The 12,812-nt window shown below is 49.8% G+C and overlaps 10 protein-coding genes across 10 annotated transcripts; 4 read left to right on the forward strand and 6 right to left on the reverse strand.

Annotated features, from left to right (window-relative positions):
- Positions 1–32: 32 nt before the first annotated feature.
- On the forward strand, positions 33–1,892 carry KL928_004828 (uncharacterized protein; the record flags this gene model as incomplete). The annotated part of the gene is made up of 1 exon (XM_043205569.1): positions 33–1,892. The coding sequence occupies one exon, from the start codon at positions 33–35 to the stop codon at positions 1,890–1,892; it is 1,860 nt and encodes a 619-aa protein (XP_043057823.1).
- A 15-nt stretch (positions 1,893–1,907) lies between these two features.
- Positions 1,908–2,453, reverse strand: KL928_004829 (uncharacterized protein; the record flags this gene model as incomplete). The annotated part of the gene is made up of 1 exon (XM_043205570.1): positions 1,908–2,453. One exon carries the CDS (start codon positions 2,451–2,453, stop codon positions 1,908–1,910), a length of 546 nt encoding a protein of 181 aa, XP_043057824.1.
- A 77-nt stretch (positions 2,454–2,530) lies between these two features.
- Positions 2,531–3,676, reverse strand: KL928_004830 (uncharacterized protein; the record flags this gene model as incomplete). Its single annotated transcript, XM_043205572.1, has 1 exon — positions 2,531–3,676. The coding sequence occupies one exon, from the start codon at positions 3,674–3,676 to the stop codon at positions 2,531–2,533; it is 1,146 nt and encodes a 381-aa protein (XP_043057825.1).
- A 389-nt stretch (positions 3,677–4,065) lies between these two features.
- KL928_004831 (uncharacterized protein) lies at positions 4,066–5,028 on the reverse strand (the record flags this gene model as incomplete). Its single annotated transcript, XM_043205573.1, has 1 exon — positions 4,066–5,028. The coding sequence occupies one exon, from the start codon at positions 5,026–5,028 to the stop codon at positions 4,066–4,068; it is 963 nt and encodes a 320-aa protein (XP_043057826.1).
- A 419-nt stretch (positions 5,029–5,447) lies between these two features.
- On the forward strand, positions 5,448–6,056 carry KL928_004832 (uncharacterized protein; the record flags this gene model as incomplete). The annotated part of the gene is made up of 1 exon (XM_043205574.1): positions 5,448–6,056. The coding sequence occupies one exon, from the start codon at positions 5,448–5,450 to the stop codon at positions 6,054–6,056; it is 609 nt and encodes a 202-aa protein (XP_043057827.1).
- A 69-nt stretch (positions 6,057–6,125) lies between these two features.
- Positions 6,126–6,635, reverse strand: KL928_004833 (uncharacterized protein; the record flags this gene model as incomplete). The annotated part of the gene is made up of 1 exon (XM_043205575.1): positions 6,126–6,635. The coding sequence occupies one exon, from the start codon at positions 6,633–6,635 to the stop codon at positions 6,126–6,128; it is 510 nt and encodes a 169-aa protein (XP_043057828.1).
- Positions 6,636–6,672: 37 nt separating this feature from the next.
- On the reverse strand, positions 6,673–7,389 carry KL928_004834 (uncharacterized protein; the record flags this gene model as incomplete). The annotated part of the gene is made up of 1 exon (XM_043205576.1): positions 6,673–7,389. The coding sequence occupies one exon, from the start codon at positions 7,387–7,389 to the stop codon at positions 6,673–6,675; it is 717 nt and encodes a 238-aa protein (XP_043057829.1).
- A 299-nt stretch (positions 7,390–7,688) lies between these two features.
- Positions 7,689–8,147, reverse strand: KL928_004835 (uncharacterized protein; the record flags this gene model as incomplete). The annotated part of the gene is made up of 2 exons (XM_043205577.1): positions 7,689–7,890; positions 8,077–8,147. The coding sequence occupies 2 exons, from the start codon at positions 8,145–8,147 to the stop codon at positions 7,689–7,691; spliced, it is 273 nt and encodes a 90-aa protein (XP_043057830.1).
- A 564-nt stretch (positions 8,148–8,711) lies between these two features.
- Positions 8,712–10,148, forward strand: KL928_004836 (uncharacterized protein; the record flags this gene model as incomplete). The annotated part of the gene is made up of 1 exon (XM_043205578.1): positions 8,712–10,148. The coding sequence occupies one exon, from the start codon at positions 8,712–8,714 to the stop codon at positions 10,146–10,148; it is 1,437 nt and encodes a 478-aa protein (XP_043057831.1).
- Positions 10,149–10,383: 235 nt separating this feature from the next.
- On the forward strand, positions 10,384–12,771 carry KL928_004837 (uncharacterized protein; the record flags this gene model as incomplete). The annotated part of the gene is made up of 1 exon (XM_043205579.1): positions 10,384–12,771. One exon carries the CDS (start codon positions 10,384–10,386, stop codon positions 12,769–12,771), a length of 2,388 nt encoding a protein of 795 aa, XP_043057832.1.
- Positions 12,772–12,812: the final 41 nt, after the last annotated feature.

Consider the following 12,812-nt stretch of genomic DNA (forward strand, 5'->3'; position numbering starts at 1 on the left):
AATTTAATTTTTGTACATAGTCTGTAAATACAATGGATCTTGGCACCCTGGTCGATCGCCAGCCTGGCGTGGCGTCCGTGCCTGCGTTTGCGGCGCCGCTCTTGTTTCCCATCCAGCAGACGCCCATTCAGAAAGAGCTGACCGAGTTGCTCATCAAATTGCACCGGCCGTACCTAGAGAAGCTATTTACGGGACAGGCAATGGACGAGGTGGATTCTGACTCTCTGAGCAGCTCGGCCATGCTTGAGCTGTTCCTGGCCAATCTGAAACAGGTCGCCAACCACTCCAGTCTGCTTGTGGACCATTTTATGTCCAGGAACATGGTGTTGATGAACCCCAAACACAACCTCAAACGGTCCTCTGCAAAGTACGTCTGTATCGACGACTTTCTGAGCCGGCTTGCCGCGCAAAAGCAGCCGCGCACGGTGATTTTGACTGCCGCAAGCTCGCGCGAGCTGGACCTGATCGAGGGAATCTTGATAGGCAAGCGGGATCTCCAGTACTACAGATTCAGTGGCTCCTCGCTCTATTACGACAACCACGGCTCGTTCGACTTCAACAAGCAAGAACTGAGCAATCCGGCTATGCCGTTGCCGCAGGTAGCAGCCGCCAACGGCAAGAGTAACGGCACAGACGACTACACGCCGCGGATCTCCAAGAACAGTCCACTGCACCATAAGATCGAGCAGCAGAAAAATCGCGTTGTGAGCGTGTACCTGATTTTGTCCAACCAATTGCAGAGTCTGGCACGGTTCGAGGAGCTGCGCAGCGACCTGGTGATCTCGCTGGACGCGCAGCTGGCCCAGAATCTTGCGATTCCCGTCATTAAGCCGGTATATCTGAACGGGATCGAATACTTCGATCTTGTGCTTGACAGCGCGTATTCCGGAGACGAGCGAGCCAAACACCTCGCCAAGCTGGTGCTGGTGAACAGGAATGCCGCCACCGAGAGTCCGGGGCTGCAAGACGTCGTCAACTGGCTCGACGGCCACGGCAGCTACCCGTACACGGAGAGCAAAAAAATAGAGACGGTGAGCGATAACGACGCTTTGGAAGCGCTGGCGAGCCTGGAGCTTGAGTTGCCGTACCGTCTGGACCGCTACGAATTTTTCAACCCGTCGCTGGCTCCAAAGGACGACCCCAAGAAGCTCAAGCTCGAGGAATCTCCGTTGGCGAGCCTGACGTACCACCAGTACCAGCTACGACTTGGCCGATTGATCTACGACCGCTACCAGGAACTGCTTTTCACGGTCGACACGCAGCGCAAACACCTTGCCGATATTCACGAGGACGACTCGCAGCGGCAGGCCCAGCTGGAGGCCGTTGTGGAGGCCACGGGAGATCGGTTTAGAAAATTGCAGACGACCAAGACTGCGGCGGAAAGTCTGGCCAAGCAGGTTGCAAAATGCGAAAAGGATCTGCGCACCGTTGAGGAGACGGACCAGAGGCTCAAAGAGCGCATGGAAGAGTACACCAAACGCGTACGGGACGGAGCTACAGAGTCGGCGCTGCTGGAGCAGCAGAATACCATTACTGCCTTACAAGACGAATTGAAACAGGTGGAAGCCGAGTATCAGAAAGAAATGGCGGAAAACGAGTCTGTCCGAGCAGAGTACCAGCAGAAATCGTCTGCTGCTGCGGAAATGTCGTCGAAACTGATGGAGACGAAAAAGAAGCTCGAAGCGGCGCAGACAGAGAGCAAGGGCGACTTCCGCAAGCTGCAGCAGACGAAACTCGACAGAGAAACAGAGGTGTACAAAAAACGCACACAGTCGCTGGCCAGTCAAAACAAGTTTCTGGAAAAATACATCAAAATTCTCGACAACGCCGCCAAGGAAAAAGCAACCGTCGGCCGCATCCGCGCAAGCCGCAGCACAACGCCATACCAGTGACCAAACCCGCCAGCGTCACATGGACGTCACAAACTGGATCCCGTTGATGTGTTGGCAGTACATACCCTTGATTGCAGCCAGCTGCCGATCCTCGTCAATGGGGATTTCCAGGTACTTGCCTCCCAGACACTTGCCCATGGACTTGGTCTGTCCGCCCAGTTTCGTCACGAACTTGATCTTGTCCAGATACTGCCCGAATTTCATGTATATCTTTGTGATTTTGTCTCCTCTTTCTAGTTCCACTCGGTACGTATCCTTGATGGGCTTCCAGAACCCGAACATGTACGTGTCGCCGGAATAGGTGACAAACTTGATGTTTTCCACGTGCCGGTTGCAATTCACCTCAATGTAGCGGATACTGCGCGGAACAGAAGTCTGAATCAGCGTCCCGAACTCCCTGCTGCCCACAAACTTGGACAGCTTCAGGTACGGTGGCGGCGAGACGTTCATCGAGTCCGAGTACCGGACGAGCCTGTTCTTGCGCTTCTGGGCGCGCGTCTCGTCGATTTTCTTGGTGGTTTTATCTACCAAAACGATGCCTACCGCAATGAGTCCCAACATGTTTGCGTAGCAAGAAAAAGGCGATTTAGAGATAAGAAATAATAATTTCTGGTGCACAGCCCTGGCATTTTCTTTCCTCACTCCATGCCGTTGAAAAACGAGCGTATTTCTTCCTCCGTGACGACCTTGTTCTGCTCTGCAAACGGCCGCAGAAACTCCGTCAGCTTGCTCTTCACCTTCTCGTACGCGTGCACGCTCGAAATCGCGCTCTCCACGGGCAATCTGCTGAGGTTGCGCAGCCCCAGCTCGAATATCGACGAGTCGTCGTCCTCGTCCTCCGGCGGCTTGTAAACCGAGTCCTCGAGGTACAGGTACGTGTGCACCTTGAGGAAGGAGATCAGCGGCTTGATTTCGGGTTTGTTTTCTGTGATTAGTTTCTGTAACTGGTCTTTGAAGTTGTCTTTTAGGAAAATAGTGAACGACGGCTCTGTCCTGGCTCGTTTGGCCTGTTCCGGCTCAGTTTTCGGCTTTCTGGTAATCGTCTCGCACCCCAGCTCTTTTGCAAAAATCTCCATCTCCTTCCTGTATTTCTGGACGCATTTCCAGCAGATAATGGTGTCAAAGTCGTCCAGATCAGGAAACCCTGGCAGGGGTAGAATCTCCGGCAACTCTCTGTGTTTTTGGTCCTCCTGTGCATCCAGCCCCGGCTCAGATAGTGATTCCAGCTTGTTCGTGCCCTCTTCCTTGATCTGGCGCCGATTGACGTCCCCGGGCCGCATTCCCATGATGCATTCCTCGTGGAACCAGTCTTCTCCGCACGCGTCCCCAAAAGCACACTGGAACATGTTGCTGTCGTCTGTAGGGTCGTATCTTTTGCGACAATCGCAGAACGTGCCGTCGTAATTGTGGTTGTACACGTTGGTGCTCGAGGGAATGTCAGTAGGCAGGTGGTCCTTGTTGATGGTGGTCTTCTTGCCAATGGCGGTTCTTAGAGAGCAAACGCCGTGCTTCTCTGTCCTCTTGGTCCCGCAGTCGCACGTGAACGATCTTTTTGCAAATAGCTCCACAAGATCGTGCGACGTGTGGCACTGGATGGAGCACGCGTAGCATACGCCAACCGGATGGCCATTCTGACGCGAGCACGTCAAACAGGCGTATATCTGCTGTCTGATTGGCCCCAGTGAGTACGTGCATACTTTGGGATCGTACGGCATCAGCTGGCGGGCCTCTTTTTCCAGCTGGAGCTGGTTGTTGAGATACTCCTCTGCAGTGATAGAATCCATGTAGAAAAATAAAAGTAAAATCAATAAAATAAATTATTACTTGTCATGACGGTGCTGGCTTATTTCTTCTTCTTCTTGCTGGTGAAAGGTGATTTCTTCCAGAGCTTCTTTGGCCATCAGCGCGCGACAGATCAGTTCGACTACCAGAGCAAGCAGCTGAACACAGATTGCTCGCAGTACCTGTGTCCCGAGACTTTTGCCTGCGTGGCTAGCCCTGTTGACTGTCCGTGTCCGTTCCCAGACTCGCAGGAGAAATGCGTGCTTGACAAGAAGAACTATGTGTGCATAGCCAAGATGGATAAGAAGGAGCTGCGGGACTTCAAGGGAGAAGTCAGAGACTGCAAATGGGTCCAAAAACACTGGAAACAATGAATTAATACATACACACATCATTCCCTCTCGCGTCCGGCCGACCAGCGCGTGAAGGAGACCTCGTCAAGCATGAAATCGTTGAGAAGCGCAAAAACAGACCGCTTGTCTGTGAGACACTTGACACGCTGGTCAAAGTCTGGCGGAGGCCTCACAAACACCAAAATCAGTCTCTTCTTCACCGAGCCAACCACACGGCTCATCGAGCACGTCTCGAGCCAGGTGCCCGGAGTGGCGATCTTCACAGCATATTGCGAATGCTGGAACACAGGACCGCGTTCGTACAAAATAAAATCGCACGAGAATTTTAGTCCCGATTTCACCACCCACCCCAGAGTGCGGTAGTAGTAGTAAACCAGGAACCGCGAGCAAAACTCTCTGGACGCCAGCGACCGAAAGAGAGAAACAAAGTCTGTTTTTGTGCGCACACAGTCGAGTAGCTGCAAAAATAACACCTCCTCAGGCATCAACTGCACGTACTCCAGCTGCTGGATATCGGAGCCTACAACGAGCTCTGTGTCTTCTGGACGAACGATCTGGACTCTCTCGGGCTGCTCTAAAGTGAGCTCGTGTCTTTTTTTTTCCACTTCCTCCAGCCCAGCCTTGTCGTTTTTCCGCTTATAAAAATTTTCCAGCTCGTCGAGCTGCTTGCGTTTTTGTTTGAATTGGGTTCTGGCCTTACGGCGTTGCGCGACCATCTCCTCGTCTGTGTACGGACTGCCCTGGCCCAGAACCCGGCGCCGAGTTCTCTCCAGCCAGGTCGGCTCGCTCCGAGAAAGAACACCCTTACCAAAAAACCCATGGTTCCAAAGAAAAAGCATGTCTGGCCCATAAACACGGAATTTCTCGTCAATCTTGGGCCTGTAGGTCCAAAACTGCCAGGCCATCGCCGCTGCTGCAAGAGCCCAACTTAATGGGCTGAGAGCAGTCACCCCTATGGGAAGAGGGTCTCTATACCGCTGCGAGTTTTTAGCTCTCTTCATGACATTTCTGCTTGTTAGTACTCAGATACCGTTGTAGTCTTTGAGAAATCGTGCTCTCACGAATCAAGCAACAAAGATTGTCATCAGGGTACTTACCAGAAGAAGGGTGGAAAAATAATTTATGTAGTTTTTTTCTCTTCAAAATTAAATATGGGAGTTAAAGAATTTGGTGAACAATATCCATCTGCATTAAGCATTTTTTTGACTTTAAAACAAAACAATCAATCGTTGAACAATGTGAGAGCTAACACTATTGTCTACTCTCTGTATTCAACCGCTCCCCAACAAACTAGTATATTGCTGACTTAGCTCAGTTGGGAGAGCGTCAGACTGAAGTTCTGAAGGTCCTGAGTTCGATCCTCAGAGTTAGCAATTCTTTTTTGGGCAAATAGCGATAGAATCGGTTTTTTTTTCTTATCATGACTATTGACAACGAGCTGGACTTCGATCGGTTACGGCGTCTATTCAGACAACAACTAGACACAGGAACCGTCTTGGAGACGAAGGATGTCAACCACAAAGCCCTGATGCACCTGATGGCCCGCTACAAGTCAGATCGCGACGACTGGGCCAGATACGCTTTTGAGGACAAAAGCATCGCATACACCCGGAACGGCGTGGAGAATTTTGGTCCCAACGGCAACCTGCTGCTGCTGGTGTGGAATCCAGGCCGCGGGTCGGCCATTCATGACCATGCGGGCGCCCACTGTGTGATGAAGATTCTGAGTGGCGAACTCACCGAGGAGCTCTTTGACGGCGAGTCTTTGGAGCCCATCAAAACAAGCACGTACCGCGCGGACGACGTGGCCCACATAGAGGACACTATCGGGCTCCATAGAATCACAAACAGAACAGATAAGGTGGCTATCAGTCTGCATTTGTACACTCCTCCATATGCCGAGGTGTACGGGTGTCATGTTTTCGAGAACGGCAAGAGACAGCATGTGGACATGGACCTGTATAGCCGCGACGGGGTGCTGCTGGAGGGTCGCGGTGTTGCCAAAAAGGGAGGTAGCGATGATGTGTGATGCTCGTGTATTGCTCGTGTATTGCTCGTATATTGCTCGTATATTACATAGTGTACATAGATTGTCCGACTAGCTGCTGACTCCTCTGACCCAGTAGTCTGCTTTGCTTCCCTGTGCGCCAAAGATCTTTTTTTCGAGTCTGTTGATTTTGATGCTCAGGGTGTACTGTTGTCTTTGCAGCTCTTCTCTCTTCTCCTCGAGCTTGCCCTTGGCATACTCCAGTTTGTCGAGCTCGACGCTTCTCTCCATTTTGGGCATGATGGTCTCGAGGAAAGCGATTTCCTTGCCGATCTTGAACACCTTGGTGGCCAGGTCATCCTTGGACTTGGCCAGATCGTCCAGCTGGTGCTCCTCCGGCGTTGGCACTCTTTTGCTGGCGGTGAAGTGCGACGAGATCCTCACGGGGTAGGCGTTCGGGTCTCTATTTTTTGGAACAACCAGGATGCTTTCGGACGAGATCTCGGTTTCGTTGGTTGTTTCGCAGGTCATGGAATCCATTGTTTCGTCGGCAGCCCGGTCGGCGAGATCGGCGACCGAGCCGTTGAATTTATCGTACTCGAGCTCCAGTTCGGAAAACATGTTTATTTATTATTATTTATTATTTTTTTTTTTCGCGTTACACTGTAGTGCTTAATGTCACGGTAGCAACGGTGACAGTCAACGTCTGCGTCGTGGTTGGAGAGAAACTGTCGTACGCATCGCCGTTCTCGTAGAACACATAGCAAGTGCCGTCGGTCGTCTCTGTGGCGTACGGGGTAAAGGAAGTGAACGAGGCCGAGGGCATCGTCGTGACCGAGGGGGTGACGGTGCTGGACGAGACGGAAACCGTCGAACTGGCAACACTGACGGGGCTGGAGCTGGAGGGGCTGGTGGTGGCCGAGCTGGACGTCGTAGAGCTGCTGGTCTTCTCCACGTTGGCAGACAGAACGAGATCCGCGGTGCTTGCAGAGCTGTCGTCGTCAGATTCAGCACTGGAAGTGGTAGCAGTGGAAGAGGAAGAGGAAGTGGTAGAAGAAGTGGAGGAAGAAGAAGACTTGGAAGTGGAAGTTGAGGTAGACGAAGAAGAAGAAGTGGAAGAGGAAGTAACGCTGGTATCACTGGTCTCCGTGGCAGAAATAGGGACCTCGTACGAGGTCTTCAGGGTCGTCATCACCACACTGGTCTGCGCAGGCTGGTCCGTGCTGGTGTAAACCTTTTGCAGCATGGTGACGGCCTTTCCGTCGATAGTGGTGGTGATCGTGCTTTCCAAAGTTCCCGGCTGACGCTTGAAAAATACCGGGAGTCCCATAGCTGAGACTAGCAACAAATACAAAGCAGGGGTGTTCAACAGCATAAGGAGTGACTGTAGTTAGTATAATTTGAGCGAACTGTGTCAGAAGGCTGCAACCAGCCATATTTATAGCTTGGGTGGCTAGCTCTGGCTTGCCGTCTTCGGCAGAGCTAGTGCAAGTAGGGAAATGGGCTATTCCCAATGAGGAACGAAATAATAAAACTTAATTTTGTAGCAGGGTGGCTAGCACCATTTTTGCCCGATAGGGGAGCGGTGCAAGGGTTTCCATGCGCACTTGGGGTTTTTAGCGCGCCCTCACTAAAACTTTAAAATGTTACCCGGCTCTCGGCTCTTACTAATTCTTAGTTCCTATCTCCGCTATCAAGTTTGAGGCTGTGCTCGGCTGTGTCAGGCTGTTCGGCTGCCCGATCTAAAATTCCGATCGGAGTCCCAACACTGGCAACATTTGCACCAGCTGCAGAGGGAGCATTTTGTTGGGTGCCCAGAACCTTTGGTGTGGAGTCAGGCATGTACCCCACGCTCATTTGTTCGACCACACCTCGTCTTGTGGGTCCAAAACTGGCCTCGGCGCACAGTGTGTGATCATCGGATCCTGCGTTGGGTATATGCCTCGAGCGCAAAAAACTATCGTGAGGGACAAGTGGGGCGAATTCTCATCCGATCTTTCCACAGTTCGGCACAGCAAAAAAAAAAAAATCTTACCGAAAATACCTCTGCGCTACCTTTCACATCAGGATCAAACCACCTGGTGATCGAGGTGAGCGAATAATGCCCCCACGACCGGGGTACAAAGGCGACATGTGTACTGATTAATTTGCAAACAGCGGAATGTCATCTCAAGCCTTTGTATGTCAGTTTCAGTTCATATGCCAAAAGCGCCTTGCCCCTTTCGATTGTCGATCCTCAGCGTGTCTGCTGCAAAGCAACCTGAAATTTTTTTTGTATCAGATCGGGTATCGCGTGTGAAGTGTCACAACCACCGAAGCCCCCGTTTCTGCTATGCGCGTCTGCACTCCTTTTAAAATAAATCAGGATCCGGATTTCACAGCCCCAAAAGGAACTCATGGTGATGGCTCTTCTCCCCAGCTCAATATTTTTTCGCCACCATTGCTGTCTGTTGGGGATAATATAATAGCGCGTCCCGATTTGAGAGACTTAAAAGAAACAAAAGAGGAGATTGTTTGCTTTGCCTGCAGCTGATATGCACTTTGATGCTCTTAATCATTTTATAACGCTACATTTGCCAATAAATCGCACGCTGCATCACTTCGCCACTGATTTAAATACTCCCATTTTTCCCCTGTGCCTCATCCAAAGGACTATCGCTATCAAGGTTATACTCCGTCGACACCTGTGCTTCTCATATGCCATATTTGGGCCCTAGATCCTTTGATACAGCCCCTCTCACCACTAATAACCTTGCCTACCTGAATGACAAGCTGGCTGAAACCCACCGGTCTTCGACTGTCTCCAGAAGTTCCAGCATAACCACCTCACCGGAAGAGACACTTTCCATCTCAACCCCTCTTTCCACAGTTTCTAGCACAAGTTCTGTCACAGACATAATACCGTCTTCTGCCGGTCACGAAGGCGAGTTGGACAATGACGATAATCAGACAGTTGTATTTCAGCATGAAGACGCCTCAAGCTCTTCCATCTCAACCATCACAGAACTAAAGCCTAGCTTACTGCGGAAGAAGTCCGGGGAGCTGGTCAAGTCCTCTCTGAAGCTGCCGTCGCTTAAACGATCCAGCTCGATGCCGAACGCCAAATCCGTGAGGTTTGCCAACAGACTAGAGGACATCAAATTTTTCGACAAGCTTGAGAAACCAACGGCGGTTTCCGCGGAGGCGTCTCCGGTGGGCTCTCCAGTGTCATCTCCCTCTTTGCGCCCTTCGTGGGATTTCTCCTCTTCTGATGAGGAAGACCTTGACAACACGACGGATTACCTCAGCGAGTACTGGGAAATCCTACACAACGATGTTCCGCACACTTCGAACGTTGTGAACTTCAGCAAGTTCAACTCCGATAAGCCGATCATTCTAGAGAGTTTAAAACTAAACTCCACAAAAGACTCTCTTATAGGGTTTGTTTATGTTCGCAATTTGGGATACGAAAAAAAGATCCTTATTAAGCTGACCTTTGACGATTGGAACAGCTTCATCGAGATCGATAACGCCAATTACATCTCCTCCAACCATATTTTCCGCTACATGGAGGACGGCGTTTCGTACGATAAATTCTCATTCATCATCAAGCTACGCAACCTGGGAAACTACAAGTCACAGATGAACCTCAAGTTCTGTATCAAGTACCAGGTCAACGAGGCGGAATACTGGGACAATAATGGCATGAAGAACTATACTGTCATATTAAAAAAGAACACAAAGAGAGGTATCCAACGGCGCAAGTCTTTCGATACCGACTTGGACGACATCCAGTTCAGATTGAAGACAAACTTGAATTTCAACGATTCGTTTTCGTTGCCTTTTGCCACTCACAGGCAGCGCAGCTTTGAGCCAAGAAACTCAAAGCATTATTTATTACGCAAGATCAACTCTGAGTCATCCATCCCGACATTAAACTCCATCACGCCAACATCCTGTTCGTTGCCTCCTACTACACTGAAGTCGAACTACTCGCCTTCTTCTGCATACACTACACCTAAGAGCTTGGCAGCTTCTTCCGATCCTGTTTACCATAAGATCATTGAAAACTATTGTTTCTTTGGCTCTTCTTCGCATCAATTCAAAGGACATGACCAAGTTCCCGACTACGCAGACTCGTTTTGCTTAAGTTAAGGCAGATCCATTGTGTTTATGGCTTGTCGCTCGCTGTACTAGTCAATCATCATGTTTTTGGGAAATCATTGGCTATTTGCTCATCTTTGCTACTGAATTGTAAGATATAACAATGCGCAGTACATAGGTTAATACTTAAAGGTTTACAACAATATAAATTATAGCTCCTATTTTTACCCGGCCTCTCAACCGTAGATAAAATAATTGAAATCGTTCTCTTGTCTTCAAATAATCAATGACAGACGACCTAGTCAATCTCTTTTCTCAAATTGGGTTCCAAGAATCCAAAGCGCGTGAGATCCTAAAGAACCAGAAGGTTGCGTCTTCGTTGGCTCATCTGATTCAGCTTGCGGGCGACAATGTTTCGTGGGACAAGACGAAAAGTACTCTTCTCCATCATTTGGCTACACTATTGAAAGGCGAGGATCTTCCACATGGGAAGGACATTCTGGATGCCATCATTGACGGCCGGCTAGTTTCGACTTTGCAGGTCACCGAGGCATACAAGTATGTTAAATCTGCTGGCGACAATTTTAGCGAAAAAGAGATGGAGGAAAGCTCTGGTGTTGGCATAAAGGTTACCGAAGAGGATGTTGAGAACGCGATTAGAAAGTATATCGAGTCTATCAAGGCCGAATTTCTGGAGAAAAGGTATAAAATGGTTCCTAATGTCCTTGGCAGTGTGCGAAGCCTTCCTGAGCTGAAATGGGCCTCGCCTGCCCTGTTCAAGCCTACTGTCGACCGGCTAGCACTGGAATATCTTGGTCCTAAAGACGAAAGAGATGTGGTGAAGAAGGAGAAAAAGAAGAAGGAGCAGGCCAAGGGAACCAAGCCAGAGACCAAGACGGAGCCTGAAAGAAACATGTTCACAGAGGGATTCCTGGGAGATCTCCACAAGCCTGGTGAGAACCCGCAGAAATGGCCGGAGCTCATGGAGGAGCACCTGAAGGTGACCAAGGGCAAGGTGTTTACCAGGTTTCCTCCAGAACCAAACGGATTCTTGCACATAGGACACTCTAAAGCCATTATGGTAAACTTTGGCTACGCCAAATACCACGGCGGAGTTTGCTATCTGCGTTATGACGACACAAACCCCGAGGCCGAGGAGCAGGTCTACTTTGATTCCATTTTGCGCTGTGTCAAGTGGCTTGGATACGAACCTTGGAAGATCACCTATTCTTCAGACTATTTCGACCGGCTTTACGAGCTCGCTGAAAAACTCATCACAACAGGATATGCTTATGTGGATCATTCGACGCCAGAAGAGATCAAGGCGCAGAGAGGTGTGAGGCCAGATGGTACTCCTGGAGGAGAAAGATTTCCTTCCCCATGGAGAGACAGACCAATTGAGGAGTCCTTGGCCGAGTTTAGAAAAATGAGAGACGGCTACTACGAGCCAGGAAAGGCTATCTTGAGAATGAAACAGGACATTTACTCTCCGTCTCCGCAAATGTGGGACCTAATTGCTTACAGAGTGTTGAATGCTAAACACGAGAGAACGGGAGACAAGTGGAAGATCTATCCGACCTACGACTTCACTCACTGTTTGGTCGATTCTTTCGAGAATATTAGTCACTCTTTGTGCACCACTGAGTTCTACTTGAGCAGAGAGAGCTACGAGTGGCTCTGCGACGTGCTACATGTCTACAGACCTGCCCAGAGAGAATACGGCCGTTTGAACTTGACCGGAACCATAATGTCCAAGAGAAAGATTGCCAAGCTCGTGAACGAGGGCTATGTGCGCGGATGGGACGACCCAAGACTGTACACTTTGGAGTCTCTTAGAAGAAGAGGTGTTCCTCCAGGAGCCATTTTGAGTTTCATCAACACCTTGGGTGTTACCACAGCTACCACAAACATCCAGGCCACCAGGTTTGAGAGCGCCGTGAGAAATTATCTTGACCACACAACTCCAAGACTAATGATGATTGAACATCCGTTGAAGGTGGTTATAGACAACCTGGACGATGACTACGAGGAGCTGGTGGAAATTCCATACAAACCCGGCTCGCCTGAGTTTGGTTCCAGGAAAGTGCCGTTCACCAAGACTGTCTACATCGACAAGTCGGACTACAGAGACACCATCACCAAAGACTACTTCAGACTGGCTCCGGACCAGCCTGTTGGTCTGATGAGGGTTCCGTTTAATATTCGCGTCAAGAGCGTGGAGAGGGACGAGTCCGGTGCTCCGACCTTGATTCACGCCGAGTACCTCAACGATCCTGCCCAGCACAAGAAACCAAAGACATACATTCATTGGGTGCCAGAGTCTAGGAAATACAAGTCTCCTGTTAGAATTGATGAAGTCAGAATCCACAACAGACTGTTCAACTCTGAGAATCCGTCTGCTCATCCTGATGGCTATTTGGCCGACATCAATCCAAACTCGGAGGAGATTCTGAAGGATGCCATCATCGAGCCAAGCTTCTACGAAATAGAGGCCAGGTCGCCGCTAAACATGCCATTCACCAACCCTGAATTTAGCATCAAGGAAGAGCCAGGCAAGGAGACTGTGAGATTCCAGGCTCTCAGAGTTGGTTACTTCTGTCTCGACAAGGATTCTGGTGACAATCTAATTTTCAACAGAATCGTCACTCTGAAGGAAGATTCTGCGAAAGATTAAGTAATCAACAAATTTTTTAATAAAAAAATTAATTTTCTTGA

This window comes from Ogataea angusta, assembly GCF_019207475.1.
Source record: "Ogataea angusta isolate 61-244 chromosome Unknown 61-244_NODE_11_length_350522_cov_89.849751, whole genome shotgun sequence".
Lineage (NCBI taxonomy): Eukaryota > Fungi > Ascomycota > Pichiomycetes > Pichiales > Pichiaceae > Ogataea > Ogataea angusta.